The 19,513-nt window shown below is 58.9% G+C and overlaps 2 protein-coding genes across 2 annotated transcripts; one reads left to right on the top strand and one right to left on the bottom strand.

Moving 5' to 3' along the window:
- Positions 1 to 1,000: 1,000 nt before the first annotated feature.
- Positions 1,001 to 11,679, bottom strand: LOC119847761 (ly6/PLAUR domain-containing protein 5-like). Its single transcript, XM_038382809.2, has 6 exons — positions 11,468 to 11,679; positions 4,641 to 4,739; positions 4,089 to 4,220; positions 3,563 to 3,739; positions 3,085 to 3,231; positions 1,001 to 2,247 (listed from the first exon to the last, which is right to left on the bottom strand). Exons 1-6 carry the CDS (start codon positions 11,475 to 11,477, stop codon positions 1,925 to 1,927), a joined length of 888 nt encoding a protein of 295 aa, XP_038238737.1. The 5' UTR covers positions 11,478 to 11,679; the 3' UTR covers positions 1,001 to 1,924.
- On the top strand, positions 11,619 to 19,295 carry LOC119847760 (ly6/PLAUR domain-containing protein 3-like). The gene is made up of 5 exons (XM_038382808.2): positions 11,619 to 11,911; positions 13,572 to 13,703; positions 14,423 to 14,593; positions 15,164 to 15,307; positions 17,090 to 19,295. Exons 1-5 carry the CDS (start codon positions 11,845 to 11,847, stop codon positions 17,527 to 17,529), a joined length of 954 nt encoding a protein of 317 aa, XP_038238736.1. The 5' UTR covers positions 11,619 to 11,844; the 3' UTR covers positions 17,530 to 19,295.
- Positions 19,296 to 19,513: the final 218 nt, after the last annotated feature.

The following is a 19,513-nucleotide window of genomic DNA, read 5'->3' as shown; positions in this document are numbered from 1 at the left end:
GTTGCCTGGCACCCCATGTCCTCTTAGCAACAGGATGTGGACACCCTGGCTCCCTTGGCAAGCTGGGATGGAGACTGAGGCTTTAGCGGGCTGGACAGGGGCTGTCCAGTGCACCACCCCTGGCAGCTCATGCTAAGTAGGGCTGGGCTGGGTTATGGCTTGATGGCAGGGGGCAGGGCTCAGCAGGGGGTGCTACACTGCAGGGAGTGGAGGCCAGTGGTTAGAGCAGGGCCGGAGGGTTGCTGGGAGCCAGGACTCCTGGGTTCAATCCCCGATTCTGGGAGGGAAGTGGGGTAGTGGTTCGGGGGCTGGGAGCCAAGACTCCTGGTTCTCTCCCCAGTACCAGCCCCCTCACCTCTTCCTAGGGGATGCCAAGGTCTGTATGGTGCTGCAAACCTGCGTGCAGCCGAAGTTCTCCTACATCCAGAACCTCAACACTATTGAAGAGAAGGGGCACTGCTTCCCCGGGGGTGCCCCACATCGTCTCCAGCACCTAGGCCAGACCCCTCCCTGCTGCTGGCACTGGCCACTCGCAGACTGTGATGGGGAGACTGGATGCCGGGGTAGAAGGGCCCGTTGGCTGATCCAGGGGGCAGGGAGGGGGCAGGATACTGGGGTAGTCAGGCCATGGGGCTGAGCCAGGGGGAAGGGAGGAAGTGGGATACCGGAGTAGATGGGTCTGGGGGGTTGATCTTGGGGGGGCAGGGAGGATACCAGGGTAGATGGGCTTGTGACACCTGGCACCCCCATAGTCACCACTGTCATATAGTTATGATATGTCTTGTACAAAGTCTGCTTTGTGAGGTATCATTCTAAAAGTCTTAATCTGTTGAACATTAACCTCCTGTTAATTGTGTGTGCTAGCATTGTATGGGAAGGTATGAAGCTTGGGAACACCCACGAGCAGCCTTTCAAGTACAATAGTAAAAAGGCCAACCAGTGTTGATGGCTTATTGAGGAAAAACACAAAAAGCACAAGGATTACACCCACTTTGTGTCTTTGTTTATTTGCTAGGTAATCTGCTTTGATCTGTTTGCGGTCACTTATAATCACTTAAAATCCATCTTTTGTAGTTAATAAACATGTTTTATCTTAACCAGGGGGGTTTTGGGAGTGTTTGGAAAAACCTCAGCTTGGCTAACACAGGCTTGTTGCACAACTTCCCCACATTGAGTTAATTAAAGAGCAAATTAATTAATGAGCTTGCACCGCAGAGATCCCTGTGCAGTGCCAGATGGTCTAATTCTGGGTTTATACTCCAGCAGGGTTGCAAGGGGGGGGAGCTGGGAAATTGGCTGGTGTTTCATTGTTAGTCTATGAGTGGCTTATGGTAAAGCACTCAGGTAACTCAGTTGGGTGTGTGGCCCCACTTGCTGTCGTGTTGGGTGATAACAGGGCCTGGAGAGGCAGCCTGAGCCAGCCCCTCTGAATAATCAAGGGGGCACAGCAGTTCCAACAGCTCCCAGACTGCACCCTGTGGGGTACAACCCTTCACAGGGCTGATCCAGGGGGCAAGGAGGAGGCGGGACACCAGGGTAGATGGGCCCTTGGGGCTGATCCAGAGCAGCCGTCCCTCAGCTACCACTGAATACCCTCAGGTTGGCCAGATGGGGCGGCTCCGGGGTCTCCGGCTCAGCCATTGAACGTTTGCAAAGAAATCCCCAATCCGCACATGAAGTGCAATCGGGCTGGGGAGTTTGGTGTGGGGTGGGGACACCTAGCGTCTCCCCTGTTCCAGAGTGACGGGTATTAAAGAGCCCTGGGCAGCATCTCCATCACTTCATGGGGGCTGTGGTGCATTGGGGGTGGGATTCTCTGGGGTGGCTGGGAGGAGCTGGGCACAGTGGGAACTGGAGCACTGGGATATTGGGCTGGGGCTGGCTCAACGGACCTTATGGTGCACCCAGGACTGGGAGGGATCCTCTAAAGGGGGTGTCTCCATCCCTGCCCTGATCCCAGAGTAGCCCTCTCAGCCCCACAGGCCCAGCCCCCCAGCAGCAGCAGCAGCAGCGTGGGCAGGGGCAGCCCAGGCCGGGGGCTGGCACTGGCGGGGCGGTCCCGGGTGGAGGCTATGTGTGAGGGGTGGGGGCTGGCCGTGGGCGCCGGCTCCGGCGCGTGGTTGCACAGGGGCTGGGCACAGCAGGATGTCCTCTCAAGCTGGATGTTCAGCCAAGGGTCCCCCGGTGTGATTGACACGCAGCCCACTGTCTGGCAGGAGCGGAGATAGATGGGGACTGCAAAGCCCCCTGGGAAGCCCAGAGAGAGGGTCAGACGGCTGTCTGTCTGTCCCTCACCGGACACACCCTGATGCCCTGCCAGCCACGTATAAAGCTGTCCAGCCAGCCATCCCTGTACACATCTATATCCATCTATCCGTCGTCTGTCCATCCGTCCATCCATCCATCCACTCCCCCATCCATCCATCTGTCCATCTACCCATCCGTCCGTCCATCCATAAGAACATAAGAGCGGCCACACTGGGTTAGACCAAAGGTTCATCCAGCCCGGGATCCTGTCCACCGACAATGGCCAATGCCAGGTGCCCCAGAGGGAGTGACCCTAACAGGTAATGATCAGTGATCGCTCTCCTGCCGTCCATCTCCACCCTCTGACGAACAGAGGCTAGGGACACCATCCATCCATCCATCCATCCATCCATCCATCCAATCCCTGAACCCCACACGCACCTCTCCATCCAGCCATCCCCCCCACCCCTGGACATCCCCCAGCCAGCCATCTAACCAGCCCCCCCACCCTACCCCCCTATGCACTCCCACCAGCCCTCCCTAGGCCTAGACACACCCAGCCAGCCATTAGGATGCCTCTCACTCCCATTGGCCCTCTCCCCAGTGCCACGGACGGTCCCCTTGAGCTGCACTTCTGGAGCTGCCCCCAATGGGAATGGCCTGACCCCTCCAGCCCCCTCCACCAAGCCAGCCAGTCCCCAGTCTGCAGCTGAATCAGAGCCAGTGCCCCCTAGAAGGGAAAGGCCCCATGTCCCATTCCCTGATCCTACTGCACTGGGAACCCAAGAGTCCTGGCTGCCCCCCCACCTGGCAGCTCCGAGCCCGGCCCCTCCCTACCGATGGTGGCTGTGCCCATCCCGTCGTAGCACCATGGGGAGTCATCGTAGCAAAGGCTCTGCTGGGCGTTGTGCAGGGAGCAGCTCTCCGGTGTGGTCCCAATGCAGGTATAGCACAGAAGGCTGGTAGAGGTGTTGTCTGGGGGTGCTGCGGGGGAGGGAAGAGGGGAAAAGGGTGAGGAACTAGCCCCCCCTGACCTAGACGGAGTAGGGGGGACAGCGGGATGAGGGGAGATGCAGAAACCCAAGCTCATCAGACATCCCTTGGCAGGGGTGGCCAAAGGTGGGGGGGACCCGTTAGGACCTGAGCTGAGACCCAGAAAATCAGTTCACACAGAGCACCCCAAATAGCTGTGGATGGGATCGGGGCTGGCACCCCCTGGAGGGGAAAGAGCCCGTGCCCCACTCCCACTCAGCCAGCCATTCCCTGCCCTGGGGCCGGATGGGAGCCAGCGCCCCCCGGAGGATGGAGCTGGTACCTGTGGGAAAGGCCGGGATGTGGCTATTGTCCCGGTACCGGTGGTTACAGAGGCTGGCGTTGCAGAAACGGATGTGATAGTAGATGGGGAGATACGGCTCGTCGCGAACGACGGAGAGGTCCCGATACTGCGCCGCATGGCAGCCCTTCTTCATCACAACCAGCATCCGCTGGCCCCCTGGGGAGACAGGACCCCGCCGCGGGAGAGTGAAGGGAGCAGCAGGGAGTTCCACAGGCCTGCACCGGCTCATACCCACAGGCCCAGCCACGCTGACATCCTGCCCCCTCCTCCCCTGCCAGGATCAGCCCCATGGGCCCAGCCACCCTGATATCTTGCCCCCTCCCGCCCACCCAGGATCAGCCCCACGGACCCATCTAGCCCGGTATCCCCCTGCCCTGGATCAGTCCCATGGGCCCATCTAGCCCAGTATCCTGCCCCCTCCCGGATCAGCCCCCGATGATCTCAGCTCTGTCCCTCGGGGAGTGGCACAGTCCCGGGGTGCACCCAGATCTCCAGGCAGCATTACCGATGCTCAAGGCGATCAGCCCCTCGGCACAGACGTTCTGCGCTGGCCCGCACGTAACCTTGGGCACCTCGCCCAAAGAGACACTGCCCGTAAAGGTGCCCATGTAGCTGTAGCACTCCAGCCCGATGGCCACTAGGAGAGAGGAGATGGGAGAGGATGGGACAGAACCCAGGAGTCCTGGCTTCCAGCCCCCCAGCCCCACTCTAACCACTAGACCCCACTCCCCTCTCAGAGCCAGGAGAGAACCCAGGAGTCCTGGCTCCCAGCCCCCCAGCCCCACTGTAAGCACTAGACTCCACTCCCCTCCCAGAGCCAGGAGAGAACCCAGGCGTCCTGGCTCCCCGCCCCCCTGCTCTGACCCACCAGCCCCCACTCCCCTCTCAGAGCCAGGAGAGAACCCAGGCGTCCTGGCTCCCTGCCCTCACCTGCTCTAACCACTAGACCACACTCCCCTCCCAGAGCCAGGAGAGAACCCAGGCGTCCTGGCTCCCCGCCCTTGCCCCCACCAGTAAACACAGGACCCAGCTGGACTCTGTGAAGATGTGTCAGCACCTTGGAGCTGCAGAGCTGAGAGCAGGGAGCAGAGCAGCGCCCCCTTCAGGGCCTGCCTGGAATCACTAAGGAGCATTTTCTTGGACACTCTCCAGTTTTCTGCAGGGAAAGGGTTAACATTGGATCGGGCCTCTCTGTGAGGTGAGCCAAGGACCCAGGAGTCCTGGCTCCCAGACGTCCCCCGCTCTAACCCACTAGATCCCGTTCTCCTCCCAGAGTCAGGGATACAGCCCCAGAGTCCTGGATTCCAGCCCCTTTCACCTAACAGCTGCCCCACTGAAAACGTCTCATAGTCTGCAGCACCTAGTACACTGGGGGGGCCCTGATCTAAGCCTGGGGCTTGCCGGTGCTATATCAGTCCTACTGCTGCAGCTCAGGATAATAATAAGTAAATATTAACCAATATATATTTACCCTATGCAAAATTACCCCATGGAACTCACTGATACAGGACCTTGCCGAGGCCCTGTGCTTGGGGACGGCTCATGGGGAGCAGGGGAGGGCTGTACAGCCAATGAGAGAATCCAGGGTTCCTACAAGGGGGATTAGAATAACTATAACCCCCATGCTCCAGGCTGTGAGCGAACCGCCCCCTCACAAGGGTCAGGAAGGAACAACTCCCTTGGGCAGCTTATTCTACCACTTGCACCTTCCTCTGCAACTACTGTAAGGATAAGACCTTTGTCTGCAGCCATATTGTACGGCCTAAAGCCTCAGGCCTTCGTCTGAAGCCAGATTAAAAGAGCAGCCGAGCAGCAACCATCAGCCGAGAAGCAAGAAGTCCCATCCTTACATTCCATCTAAATTCCATTAAAACAATGTCAGATCCGGCTGGTAAGAAGCAGACCCCGTCCTAATGGCCCCCACTATCACCCCATAAAGAAACAGATCTTAAGATGGTTAAAGGAAACGTAGTTTGATACAGTCTGTCTGGCAAGAAATCACTTCTCAAGAGCTGTGGTTGTGAAATCCTCGTTTCTGTGTTGTTTTGTCATTACGGTCCCCACGTCCCTCTTGTTTATCTCTCTGGTCTCTGTCTGGTTCTTTAATTGTTTCTGTCTGTTACATAATGAATTTTGCTAGGTGTGAATTAATGAAGGTGGTGGGGTTGGATTAGTTACAGAATTTTGTTGCACTGTATTAGGGTTGGTTAGTAACATTTTAGTGTAATAATTGGTTAAGGTATACCTAAAAAAGGACTCAAATTTCACCATATAAATTGGGGTCCAAAAGGAACCAGCTCCAGGTCACAGCACCAAAGATCAGAGATGCCAGACCTCAACCCTCTGCCAATGATGCCGGGCAGAAACTGGAGTCCCCCAGATGGACCTGATCCTGATTGGCCATCAGGAAAAGGTGAGGGCTGTGGGGTGAGGCTGGGGATGAGGGGCTCAGGGCTATGACACATGGTTGGGGTGCGGGGTGAGGGCTGTGGGGTGGGGCTGGGGGACTTGGGATGTGGGAGGGGCTCAGGGCTGGGGCAGAGGGTTGGGGTGCGGGGTGAGGGCTGTGGGGTGGGGCTGGGAGGTTTGGGGTGTGGGAGGGGCTCAGGGCTAGGGCAGAGGGTTGGGGTGTGTGCGTCCTGAGGATTTATGGGGCCCTACACAGTGTTCTTAAATGGGTGCCCCTGGGCCTGACAGTAGCCTGAGCTCGCAGCCTGGGGAGGCCTGAGGGGACGAGGCAGCAAACGATAACAAGATGGCAGGGAGTCACAGTTCCCCGCAGAGACCCCCGGTCCCTCCCTCACGCACAATGGACGTGCAGAAGGTACCTAATAAAAAGCACTAAACTTGGGAATAAAAAAATGTCAGCCACAGGTTTTTTGATATGTCCTGAAGTTTGTCAGACATTTATTTGCAAAAGCTCTGTAGGAAGGACAAGTCAGTGTCCTGCTGAACACAACCCTAAATATGACGGGACACGTAACACTAATTTACTTTGTGTCCGGTGGCACCTTAAAGACTAACAGATTGATTTGGGCATAAGCTTTCGTGGGCTAGAACCTACTTCATCGGATGCATGGGGTGAAATTATAGATGCAGCATTGTTATACGGACACATGAAGGGACGGGAGTTACCTCACAAGTGGAGAACCAGTGTCGACAGGGCCAATTCAATCCGGGTGGATGTGGTCCACTCCCAATAAGAGATGAGGAGTGTCAATTCCCGGAGAGGCAAAGCTGCTTCTGTAATGAGCCAGCCACTCCCAGTCCCTATTCAGGCCCAAATGAATTTTAGTTCTGCTGTTTCTCTTTGAAGTCTGTTTCTGAAGTTTTTTTGTTCAAGTATAGCTACTTTCAAATCTGTTATCCAACGTCCAGGGAGATTGAAGTGTTCTCCCACTGGCTTTTGTATGTTACCATTCCTGATGTCTGATTTGTGTCCATTTATTCTTTTACGTAGAGACTGTCCGGTCTGGCCAATGTACATGGCAGAGGGGCATTGCTGGCACTTGATGGCATATATCACATTAGTAGACGTGCAGGTGAATGAGCCCCTGATGGTGCGGCTGAGGTGGTTGGGTCCTCTGATGGTGTCGCTAGAATAGATATGTGGACACAGTTGGCAACAGGCTTTGTTGCAAGGATAGGTTCCTGGGTTAGTGGTTCTCTTGTGTGGTGTGTGGTTGCTGATGAGTATTTGCTTCAGGTTGGGGGGCTGTCTGTAAGCGAGGACTGGCCTGTCTCCCACGGTCTGGGAGGGTGAGGGATCGTTTTCCAGGCTAGGTTGTAGATCGTTGATAATGTGCTGGATAGGTTTTAGCTGGGGGCTGTACGTGATGGCCAGTGGTGTTCTGTTATTTTCCTTGTTGGGCTGGTCCTGTAATAGGAGATTTCTGGGTACCCGTCTCGCTCTGTCAGTCTGTTTCCTCACTTCCCCATGTGGGTATTGTACTGTAAGAACACTTGATAAAGATCTTGTGTTTGTCTCTGTCTGAGGGGTTGGAGCAAATGCGGTTGTATCTTAGGGCTTGGCTGTACACAATAGATCGTGTGATGTGTCCTGGATGGAAGCTGGAGGCATATAGGTAGGAATAGCGGTCAGTAGGTTTCCGGTATAGGGTGGTGTTTATGTGACCATCACTTATTTGCACTGTAGTGTCCAGGAAGTGGATCTCTTGTGTGCACTGGTCCGGGCTGAGGTTGATGGTGGGATGGAAATTGTTGAAATCCAGGTGGAATTCCTCAAGGGCCTCCTTCCCGTGGGTCCGTATGATGAAGATGTCATCAATGTAGTGCAAGTAGAGGAGGGCACTAGGGGACGAGAGCTGAGGAAGCCTTGTTCTGAGTCAGCCCTGAAAATGTTGGCATAGTGTGGGGTCTGGGAGTGGCTGGCTCATTACAGAAGCAGCTTTGCCTCTCCGGGAATTGACACTCCTCATCTCTTATTGGGAGTGGACCACATCCACCCGGATTGAATTGGCCCTGTCAACACTGGTTCTCCACTTGTGAGGTAACTCCCGTCCCTTCATGTGTCCATATAACAATGCCTGCATCTATAATTTCACCCCAGGCATCCGATGAAGTAGGTTCTAGCCCATGAAAGCTTATGCCCAAATCAATCTGTTAGTCTTTAAGGTGCCACCGGACACAAAGTAAACTAGTGTTCCCTTTTTCGAAAAGCAATGAGCATTGCTATGAATGCACTAACCCTCTGGGACTGATTAATTTAAAATAATGTCTTTCTTTCAGTGAGTTAAATATGTAGTAATCTGGAACGATGAAGGCTTAAGAGTACATTTAAAATATAAAATCAGTTTAGAAATACTGATTAAGAAAATGTAAAACAGAGAAGAGCTGCCTCAACCTTCCAAGGGCCAAGGGCTCCTCTGTGTTCAGCACCCCAGCTCCAAAATCCCGGGCTCCCACCGGCCCTCGCCAGGCGGCCACTTCCCAAGGAAGCTGCATTACAGGATGTTGCCCAAGAAAAAGCTCCTCCATTGGCACAAACAACCCAGGAGTAGGCACAGCCCCGGAGGCCTCCATCCCCTCCCACCGCCCGCCTCCCCTCTGCAAGAAATCTCGTCGCAGCCTCACGCAGACCCGGACAGAACCCAGGAGTCCTGGCTCCTAGCACCCCCTGCTCTAACCCACCAGCCCCCACTCCCCTGCCAGGGCTGGGGAGAAAACCCAGGAATCCTGGCTCCCAGCCCCCTCTGCTCTAATCACTAGCCCCACTTCTGTCCCAGAGATGGGGTAGAACTGGGGTACTGACCACCTTTTGCCCCAGAGGGCACTCACGCCACATGACATGGCCTGCACTGATTTTGCAAGGCCTCAGCAGCCACCAAGAGGCCCTGACCCCCCCCTAAGTCTCAGCTGCCCTGGAGCTGACGCCCAAAGAATCCCCTGCAGCTGCCCTGGGACCCTCGGAGCCAGGCTGGCAGGAGAGCCCAGCACCATCTGGGCAGGGCCGGCTGAGGGGAAATGCCCCCTTCTTTGCTAGAGATCGCCCGGCATCGCCCATGCACAACTGTGTGAGCTGGCGCCAGTCCCCTCGCCTGGTCTGCAGCGCTGCCTGCCCCTACCCCCCAGGGAGAGCTCCGGGAAGGGAACGTGGAGGGGATGTGGTCGCCCCAACTCAAAAAAGATCTATTGGAATTGGAAAATTCAGAAAAAGGGCAGAAAAGGGCAACCAAAATGATGAGGGGTCTGGAACGGCTGCCATGTGAAGAGAGATGAATAAGAGTGGGACTTTTCAGCTTGGAAAAGAGACGACAAAGGGGGGATATGATTGAGGTCTATAAAAGGTTGAAGGGTGTGAAGGAAGTAGATAAGGAAGTGTTGTTTACTCCTGCTCATAACACAAGAACAAAACAAACAAAAGGAAGTATTTCTTCACACAACGCACAGTCAAACTGTGGAACTCCTTGCCAGAGGATATGGTGAAGACCAAGACTGTAACAGGGTTCAAACAAGAACTAGATACGTTCATGGAGGACAGGTCCATCGATGGCTATGAGCCAGGATGGGCAGGGATGGTGGCCCTGGCCTCTGTTTGCCAGCAGCTGGGAATGGGCCACAGGGGATGTGTCACTTGACGATTCCCGGTTCTGTTCATTCCCTCTGGGGCACCGGGCACTGGCCACTGTCAGTAGACAAGACACTGGGCTGGATGGAGCCTTGGTCTGACCCAGTCTGGCCGTTCTTATGGTCTTATGAGGGAGAGCTCGTTCTCCGGGTAGGGCAGGCGGGCGAAGTGAGCCCCGGTGCCCGTTTCCTGCCCGGACTCCCCGAGCAGCGGTTGCCAACAGTGCTCACCCGTAAGGCCGGCCCTGCCACTGCCAACCCATCGGGGTACGTCTGGGCCCTGGGGAACCCGGCTGGGCACCCAGGTAGAAACCCGCCCTCGAGGGAGGCGGTGGAATAGAACCCAGGAGTCCTGGCTCCCAGCCTGCCTGCACAAACCACTAGACCCCACACCCCTTTCAGAGCCAGGGAGAGAACCCAGGAGTCCTGACCCCCCACTGCGCTAACCACTAGACTCCCCTTCCCCCCCTCCTGCCCCCCTGAGTCAGGGAGAGAACCCAGGAGTCCTGGCTCCCAGCCCCCCCCCAACCAACTCGATCCCAGCCCCCCAAGGACAGATCCTTGGCGTGCTGTAGATCCACGGTGCCGTCCCCTTTTACCTGCCCGTCCCCGCCCTGGAGCCAGGTGGGGCTTGCGCCCCCTGGAGGGGAAGGGCCTCCTGGCCCATCCCTTGCCCCCTCCCTCTGAGTCTTCCCCTGGGTGTGTCCCTGTTTCTAAGGCTTGGGACAAGGGGGCCCCATGCTCCCCACACCCCGGCCCCAGTGACTCAGGCGCTGCCTGGCAGCAGCTCTGGGGAAGCAAAAGATTCGCCCTGGGCTGCAGGGGGGCGGGTGAGACAAGGGAGGGGCAGCTGCGTGTCTGGACTCGGGGGTCTGTTCCCAGCTGCACCCCAATATCCTGGATGTCGGGCCTCTTCCTCCCCTCCCCCAGCTACCTCTCTGCTGGACCTGAGCAGCCTCGGGATCCACCCAGGCTGGGATCGGGGTCCTCGGGGGTGGCACTGTATGGCAGGGGGGGCAGAGCTACCCAACAACACACACAGCACCTCCACACATGCTCATATCCCCACCCATCTACCCAGCAAAACACAACCCTGCCCGGGAGAGAACCCAGGCGTCCTGGCTCCCAGAACCCCCACTCTAACCACCAGGCCCCACTCCCCTCCGAGAGCCAGGGAGAGAACCCAGGCGTCCTGGCTCCCAGCCCCCTGCTCTAACCACCAAACCTGGTGTCTAAGGGGCTGGTTGCCACACATGTGAGCACCCATGTTGGCTGCGTGTTCGTGACTCCTCCGGGTCAGGGCTGAGGCTGGGCCCTTGGTGCCAGCTCATGCCAGGGGCCAGATGCTGAGTCAGTGCTGACCTCAGTGCCCTCAGGCAGCAATACGGGGCCCCAGGGCAGGCTGGGGTGACTCAATAAGTCAGTGTGTCCTGCTGACCCAGTTCTGGCCCCAAAGCCCCAGTGTGACGCCAGGGGGCTCACCAGGGGGTGCTGGACCACAGGGCACGGGGCTCAGCAGAGGGCACCGGGCCACAGGGAGCAGGGCACAGGGGACACAGCCGGGGGCACCGTGCTGTGGGGGTGCAGGACAGGGGGGCTCAGCAGGAAGGCAGGGGCCTCAGCCAGGAGGACTCCCTGTGGGGGCGCTGTGCTGTGGGGAGCAGGGCAGGGGGCTCACAGGGGTCGCCCTGGGGTGGGAGGTTCAGAAGGGAGGTGGGGGCCACTGTGCTGTGGGGAGCAGGGCAGGGGACTGGGCACCGGGTGCCATGCCATGGGGAGCTGGTTGGGGGCACTTACCCCTCGCCATTGCTGGGGGCCTCCCCAGGTCCAATCCGCCCCGAGGCCTCCCCGGGCTCCTGCTCCCCCCTGTGCTGAGCCCGCGAAGGCGTTGCCCGCTCCCCCAACTGGCCGGACCGGTTCCTGGGAGAGCCACCACCCTGGTACCGACGCGCCGGGGCTTGGTACTGGGGAGGAAACGTGAATAATCACCAGCCCGGGGCCCCGCAGCAAAGCCAGGGAGGGTGGGATGTGCAAGGTGGGGAGTGGGGACGCCCCGCCCCACCCCGCCCCATCTGCTTCCTCTTATTTATCATCTTAGCTTGGCGCTGGCAGCCAGAGTCGCCTGGAAGCTGCCGGGAGCCGAGAGAAGCCGCCTGGTCGAGGCAGACGCAGCCATGATAGCCCCCCGCCCCCCAAGAGCCAGCCCCCTTCTCCTGCTGGCGGCCGCACTGCTCCTCCAAGGTACGGGACCTGGGAGCACACCGCTCCAGACGGGACGAGCCTGAGGGTGCCCCCCTACGTCCCCCGGCTTGGAGGCGTCGATCGGGCCCAGGGCACATTGATGGGGTGTTTTCATCTCAGCTGCATCTGCCGGGGGAACCCTGCTCCTTCGAGAGAGTGACTGAGTCATGGCAAGATAATCCAGCCCCAGGCCGGGGGGCTGGCTGGGGAATGGGGACACGGAGCCTTTCCCCTCTAGGGGGCGCCGGCTCCCATCCAGTCCCAGAGTGGTGGGCTGGCTGGCTTGGGGGGGCAAGGAATGGGGCACAGGACCTTTCCCCTCTAGGATCTCCTGAAGAGGGGACCCCCAGCTCACCGAACCCCCTTCCTCAGTTCTGGGGACTGGGAATTGACTCCGTTCTCCATGCTGGAATGGGAGGGGGCAGCCATTAGGGCCATGGGATGGGGGGGGTGCAGGGGAGCCGTGCATGCTGGGACAGATCGCTTCACCTGTAATGGGTCTGGGGCACAGTGCCAACTGGGAGGACTCCTCCCAGGGACGCCAGCCTCACCCCGGGGTGGGGTCACCCCCATCCTGGAGCTGACACAGCCACCCACCGGAGAAGCGGGGCAAAGGGGGAGGTCTGTCGCCCATACAAGTGTTCATGAGAAACAGTGCAAAACAGAAGTGCAAATGCAAGTGCAAGTTCCCAGACAAATGGTGCGAAGAGGAAAGCCAGCGTTCAAGTGTCCGTGGGAAAGCCTGGAGAAAACGGTGCAAAGAGGAGGGGAAAGGTGGCAAATCTCTGCAAATGTACAGTGGAAATAACGCAACGAGGGCAGGGAGATGGGCCACCCACCATGAGAATTTACAGAGCCGGGGGCAAGGGGGTCCATAGAGGAAGGAAAGTGAGCGCACTTCTAGCGTGTTAAAACTGGTGCAAAAGGGGAGAGGAAATGTGCCACCGAATTTCTACGAAGATGCACAGGGGCATAAAACACAAGCAGACCCACTCGAATGTTTATGAAGCAGGAGTTTGGGAAACAATCCATGAGGAGGAGAAAGGGGACATTGACATGGAAAATTACAGAGGGAAACGTGTTACCCAGGAAAGGGTCCAAATTGACGTGCCAAGCTATATGGGAAAGGTGAAAATTGGCACGTAAGATGAAGTGAAAATTGACATGCAAAATTACATGGGACAACATAAAAATTAACAGGCAAAGTTGCAAGGGAAAGGTGAAAATGAAGATGTCAATTGTCATGTTTCCATGTAATTTGACGTGCTAATTTTCACCTTTCTTTGCAAATTTGCATAATAACTTTTACGTGGTCCCATGTCGATTGTCACGTTTCTGTGTCATTTGACATGCAACATTACAAGGGAAAGGTGAAAATTGTACAGACGGAGTTATACAGGAAAATGTGTGAATTCACATGGAAAAGTGCAAAAGTGGCGAGGGAAGGGTGCAAATCTGCATGCAAAAGCAGGTAAGAATTCATGCAAAGAGGAGAGGGAGCCGGGCAAACAGCCGTGCAAGATTACCTGGGAAAACGCACAAACGTCACCCGCCTTTGAGAGATTAGGGACCCTCCACTACCGGGAACAGGCCCAGGCAGGTCCCCCTACAGGTGTGCCAGCCACGCTGGGTTTCACAGGGATTCCTTCCCCCCATGCAGGAGCCACGGCCCTGGAGTGCCACAGCTGTGTGGAGCGCAGCGACGGTGGCTGCAGCCCCGAGAAGATGAAGACAATCTCTTGTCCCGCCAACACCCAAGTGTGCGTGGAAACCGTGGCGGCCGTGAAATGGAGTGAGTGGGCCCTCGGGGTGAGGGCTGGGAGCCAGGACTCCTGGGTTCTATCCCTGGCTCTGGGAGGTGACTGAGGTCTAGTGGTTGGAGCAGGGCACGCTGGGGACAGGACTCCTGGGTTCTCTCCCTGGCTTTGGGAGGGGAGTGGAGTCTAGTGGTTAGAGCAGGGAGGCTGGGTTCTAGCCCTGGCTCTGGGAGGTTGGAGCAGGGGAGGCTGTGGACAGGACTCCTGGGTTCTCTCCCCAGCTCTGGGAGGGGAGGGGAATCTAGTGATTAGAGCAGGGGGGCTGGGAGCCAGGACTCCTGGGTTCTCTCCCTGGCTTTGGGAGGGGAGTGGAGTCTAGTGGTTAGAGTGGGGAGGTTGGGTTCTAGCCCTAGCTCTGGGAGGTTGGAACAGGGGAGGCTGTGGACACGACTCCTGGGTTCTCTCCCCAGCTCTGGGAGGGGAGGGGAGTCTAGTGATTAGAGCAGTGGGGCTGGGAGCCAGGACTCCTGGGTTCTAGCCCTGAGTCTGGGAGGCAACTGGGGTCTAGTGGTTGGAGCAGGGCAGGCTGGGGACAGGACTCCTGGGTTCTAGCCCTGGCTCAGGGAGGGGAGTGGAGTCTAGTGGGTTAGAGAAGGGGGAGCTGGGTTCCGTCTCCAGGTCTGGGAGGGGGAAGCTGGGATCCAGGACACCTGGGTTCTCTCCCGGCTCGCTCACCCCCCGGCTGTCTCCCCAGGCCACGGGCAGTTCCTGGTGGGCGAGAAGGGCTGTGGCCTGGGCAGACCGGGCACCAACGACAAGGGCGTGGACCTGCATGGCATCCTCGCCTTCTCCCAGGTGCACAATTGCAACAGCAGCCGCTGCAACTCCCGGCTGGACATCCAGGCCATGGCGCTGCAGCCGATGGGTAAGTGCCCCACCAGGGTGAGGGGGGTGCGGGGAGGGGCCAGCCCCCCACCTCCTCCTACATTCATAGATTCATAGATACTAAGGTCAGAAGGGACCATTCTGATCATCTAGTCCGACCTCCTGCACACCGCAGGCCACAGAATCTCACCCACCCACTCCTACGAAAAACCTCACCTATGTCTGAGCTATTGAAGTCCTCAAATCGTGGTTTAAAGACTTCAAGGAGCAGAGAAGCCTCCCTCAAGTGACCCGTGCCCCATGCTACAGAGGAAGGCGAAAAACCTCCAGGGCCTCTTCCAATCTGCCCTGGAGGAAAATTCCTTCCCGACCCCAAATATGGTGATCAGCTAAACCCTGAGCATATGGGCAAGATTCACCAGCCAGATACTACAGAAAATTCTTTCCTGGGTAACTCAGATCCCATCCATCTAATATCCCATCTCAGGGGATTTGGCCTATTTACCCTGAATATTTAAAGATCAATTATTTACCAAAATCCCATTATCCCATCATACCATCTCCATCATATCATTTCCTCTCTAACTGCCCCCCCTTGTCTGGTCGCCAGGTAACGAGAGCGCCCGGGTGCCCAACGGGCTGGAGTGCTACAGCTGCCAAGGGAACGAGGCCTGCTCTCCCGGCAACGCCACGGTGGTGAAGTGCTACGACGGGTACCAGGGCTGCTTCCACGGCAACGTCACCATGAAAGTTGGTGAGGCCCGGGTGGGACACTCAGAGGCAGCCCCTTCTGGGGCGCAGCGCGGCAGCTGTTTGGCCACCGCAGGGAGCCGTTTCGGGTGGGAAGCCAGGGCGGTTCCGGGGAGCCAGGTGCAATCCCCACGACGGCGGGCTGGCCAGGACACTGGGGTCCGCGCCCCGACGCGGGGCCAAGGGCCTGGCAGATCTTTGCAAGTCGTGCTCTGCCTGTGCATCTCCCCCCGCCTCCAGCCCTGACTGCCGGGGGAGGGCCCCCCACTCCCGGGCCATAGCACTGCACCCCCTAGTGGCACATTGGGGCCTCCACGGACAGCCAGGGGAGGGCCCCTCCACTCCCTACGGCACAGCGCCCCCTAGTGGTGCATTGGGGCCAGCCCTGACTGCCGGAAGAGGGCCCCCCACTCCCGGGCCATAGCACTGCACCCCCTAGTGGCACATTGGGGGCAGCACGGACAGCCAGGGGAGGGCCCCCCCACTCCCTACAGCACATCGCCCCCTAGTGGTGCATCTGTGCCAGCACCAACAGCCAGGGGAGGGCCCCCCCGTTTCCCCCACACACACTCCCTACAGCACAGCCTGGGCCGGATTAACCTTTTGTGGGCCCGGCGCCACACATATTTGTGGGCTCCCATGGGGCAATGGAGCCTGGCGCGGGAATGTCGGTCCCCGGAGCAAGGGGCCAGCCAGAGGCAATGGGGCATGGCAGGGGCGGCCCTGCTCCTCCCAGCCCAGTGCGAGGGCACCATTTACAGACCGGCAGCTGCCAGACGCACACTGGGCCGCCCAGTCCTGTGCTGCCAGTGCGCCCCTTCCCCTCAGGGGTGCGCCCATGCCACGCCACCCAGCCCCCCCAGCCATCACCAGAAACCCCCCATCCCGATTCCCTATGGCCAAAGCCCACCCGGACCCGCTATGCCCAGTACCCCCGCCCCACCACAACTGCCCAGCACCCCCCACACAACCCCCACTCCCTAATGCCCCAACACACGCAGATCCTCCCCGCCCCCTCACAGCCCAGCACCCCCCAGAGACCCACTCCCCTCCCTCTGCCTCCCGGTCGCACTCTCCGGCCCTGTGTCTGCCAGGCTGAGCTGGCAGCGCAGCCAGGGCTGGTCCCGGGGCCGGGAATCGCTCCGGCCCCTCGGGAGTGGCGCAATCAGCCAGGCCAGGACCTGCCCCGCTAAGCTCTCTGAAGACGCACTTGCCTGGGGGGGCCCAGCCAAGCCCCCCACACTGTGTCCCAGCCCCCCCCCCACCCCTCCTGGACTGAGACTGGCCAGGCTTCTGCACCAGTTCCAGGTGGCTCGGCTCCGGGGAGCCAGGCTGGGTCCCACAGGTGGTGGGAAGCAGAGACTGCCCGGAGCCGGAGGTGCCCTGGGGTCCGGCCGGGGGCAGAGAGGAGCAGGCGGGTGGGGCCAGGGGGCGGAGAGGAGCCCTTGGCCTGAGGAGCAAGTGATGGGTGGCAGGGAGCCAGCGGGCTGGCGGGGTCTCGGGGCGCAGGGCAAGCGGAGCCGGCTGGGGCCCCTTCTGAGACTGGGCCGGGCCCCTGGCGCCACTGTAAACCCGGCACTGAGCACAGCACCCCCTACTGGTGCATCGAGGCCAGCATTGACAGCCAGGGGAGGGGGCCCCCACTCCCTACAGCACAGCGCCCCCTAGTGGTGCATCGGGGCCAGCACCGACACCTGGGAGAGGGTCCCCACCCCGCTCCCTGCAGCACAGTGCCCCCCAGCACCGTGGCCCTGCCCCTGACTCTCCCCCGTCCCGTCTCCTCCAGGCAATTTCTCGCTGAGCCACCCCATCAAGGGCTGCGTGCAGGACAAGGACTGCACCAAGGAGGCAAAGGGCAGCGCAGCCGTCAACCTGGTGGGCTCCTGCTGCTCCGGCCACCTCTGCAACAGGGACCTGGCCAACAAGACCTTCTTCGCCCCCAACATCCCCCGGCTGGAGGTCATGCCCGGCCACGGGGCCAACGCCACAGGTGCCAACGCCACAGCCAATGCCACGGCCGCCGCCACGGTCACTGCTGCCGCCACGCCCCTGCCGCCGGACCACGGGGAACACGAGGACCTCATCCGGGACAACCGCCACGTCACCGTGGAGAGCGAGCGGCGGAACAACCCGGGCGTCAAACTGCCAGGCGGCGGGAAGGGGGGCGCGGCGGGGCTGAGCGCCTCAGCCTGGCTGGTCTTGCTCGGGTCTGCCTTGCTCCTGTGAAGGGGGCACCGGGGAGGGGAAACGGCACGAGATGCCCCCCCCACCCATTGCTCCCCCCATCATCCCCACCCCCGCTCCGCTGGCCAGCCTCCCCCTGACTTCTTCAACTCCAGCCAGGCTTCGGCCTATGCACGGCGGCCATCTTCTTAGTTGAGCAGCAGCTCTTGACGTCAAGCCAGGTCGTCCCTGTTGGCGCTGCCAGGCAGGGCTAAGTCTGCAGGTTGCACCTTCGTGTGTCAGAGCCCCATTCTCACGACACCTTGCCTTCCCTTCGGCCTCCCCACAGCAGCCATCTTGGTCTGGAAGCAGCGTGGCTTGATGTCCCTCTAGGGCATCTTTTGTAGTTTCCCCGTCATGCAAAGTCTCCATGGGTTTTTTTGACCATCAGGGAGCCGTTCTCGTGGCACCACCACAAATCCAGGCTTCCCTTTGGCTTGCACAAGGCAGCCATCTTGGTTGCAAGTGGCCTAGTTTTGCCTAATTGCAGTGGCCAACTTGTTTTTTAAGGTGGGGGGGGAACAACACGGAGTGGGAAGAGCGACACTACCCCTGCCCTCCAGAACCAATTCCCACATGTTGCCTTCCCAAATCACAGGCCACATTCTTATAGCAGTGCAGCAAATTCAGGCTTCTCTTCAGCCTGTACACGGTGGCCATCTTGTTTCTACATGGCCTAGTTTGACCCCCGTCTGGGAAGGGCTGTGATGGCCACCTTTTTCTGTTAGCTTGGGTGGATCCCATCCCTTCTTCACCTCGCCGAGACGTGTGTTTTGCCACGCCAATGCACCTTCGAGCTTTTGTGTTATCTGCCAACACTGGGCAGCCATCTTGTTTCTTTATGCAACACCAGTTGACATCTGTCTAAGGAAGGTGGCCACTGCTTGGTCTTCATTCCCCGGGGCAAAGTCCCAAGGCTGCTCCAAATCACATACAGGACTACATGCAGCAGCCACCTTGCCATAATTCTGGGTCAGCCATTTCGTCTCCAGCCAACAGGGTGGTGGGTCCTGTTGCCATGGCTCCGAAGGCAACTCAGGCTTCTAACAGCCTGCTAGGCCTCAGAATTGGGACCCACAGACACTGGGAAGGGATGCCTAGTCTATGCCCCCTCCCCCCCACAAAGCTGGTTGTGGAAGATGGCGCAACAAGATGGCCACTGGCGCATGAGTCGTAGACACGGTGGCCTGGGCACAACAATGGGAAGGAAAGGGCACTCATGGCTTGGTGAGCTTGGGCACTCTCTCCCCCACCACCACCTTGCTGGCTGGGTATTTAGCCCCAATAATGGGGTCCCAGTGCAGCTTCCCATCCTTCCACCAGCCCCGGTGGCACAGCTCAGAGAAGGATGGGAAAGTGCTAAGAGAGCGGAGGGGTCAATGAGTTCCTCATGGCCCCACTGGGGCAATAGAGACTATCCCAGATCAGCCCCACAGGCTCATCCAGCCCGATATCCTGCCTTCTTCCTGCTCCCCCACCCAGATCAGACCCATGGGCCCATCCACCCAGGTGTCCCTGCTACCTAAAACCTCTGGCCCCATTACGCCCCCTCACTGTGCAATATTCCCCTTCCTGACCTCTCAGCTCAGCACATGCCCTGGAGCCTGCGGGTGAGGCGTCCCGGAATCGTTCTCCCAGCTGGCACGGCTGCAGCTGCCCTTCCCAATGTAAATAGTTTCAGAGACTCAACTCTCGCCATGGGAAGGGGGCCAGGAATTCCTGGGGAAGGGTTTAAATGCTCATTAATAAAAGTATTGTAGCTGTGTTTAAAGGGGTCTGGCTCTGTTTCTTTGGGGGTCCGATTTTTTGTCTGGGTCAATGGCTGCCTTAACATCCCCGCCCTGCTCTGTTTAAGGAAAATGTTTCTTTTAGTGTCACTGAGGCCAGATCCCCAGCTGGGTGGGGAATGGGACATGGAAACTCCCCCCCCCCAGGGGGCATCACTTCTGATTTGGGCCCCCACCACCAGGGCACTGCACGAACCCCC

The sequence above is a fragment of the Dermochelys coriacea genome, chromosome 24 (assembly GCF_009764565.3).
Source record: "Dermochelys coriacea isolate rDerCor1 chromosome 24, rDerCor1.pri.v4, whole genome shotgun sequence".
NCBI classification, from domain to species: Eukaryota; Metazoa; Chordata; order Testudines; family Dermochelyidae; genus Dermochelys; species Dermochelys coriacea.
The sequence above is the reverse complement of the archived record's forward strand: the minus strand, read 5'-3'. Positions and strand labels throughout refer to the sequence as shown.

What these genes read in the sequence shown, in the direction of transcription:
- LOC119847760 (XM_038382808.2), top strand. Translation starts at nt 11,845, where the DNA reads ATGATAGCCCCCCGCCCCCCAAGAGCCAGCCCCCTTCTCCTGCTGGCG. An exon ending in CATGGCGCTGCAGCCGATGG is followed by an intron (nt 14,594 to 15,163) that starts GTAAGTGCCCCA and finishes TCTGGTCGCCAG; the next exon opens with GTAACGAGAGCGCCCGGGTG. An exon ending in CAACGTCACCATGAAAGTTG is followed by an intron (nt 15,308 to 17,089) that starts GTGAGGCCCGGG and finishes CGTCTCCTCCAG; the next exon opens with GCAATTTCTCGCTGAGCCAC.
- LOC119847761 (XM_038382809.2), bottom strand. An exon ending in CTCAGCTCTGCAGCTCCAAG is followed by an intron (nt 4,221 to 4,640) that starts GTGCTGACACAT and finishes CCTCTCTCCTAG; the next exon opens with TGGCCATCGGGCTGGAGTGC. An exon ending in CATCCCGGCCTTTCCCACAG is followed by an intron (nt 3,232 to 3,562) that starts GTACCAGCTCCA and finishes CCTCCCCCGCAG; the next exon opens with CACCCCCAGACAACACCTCT.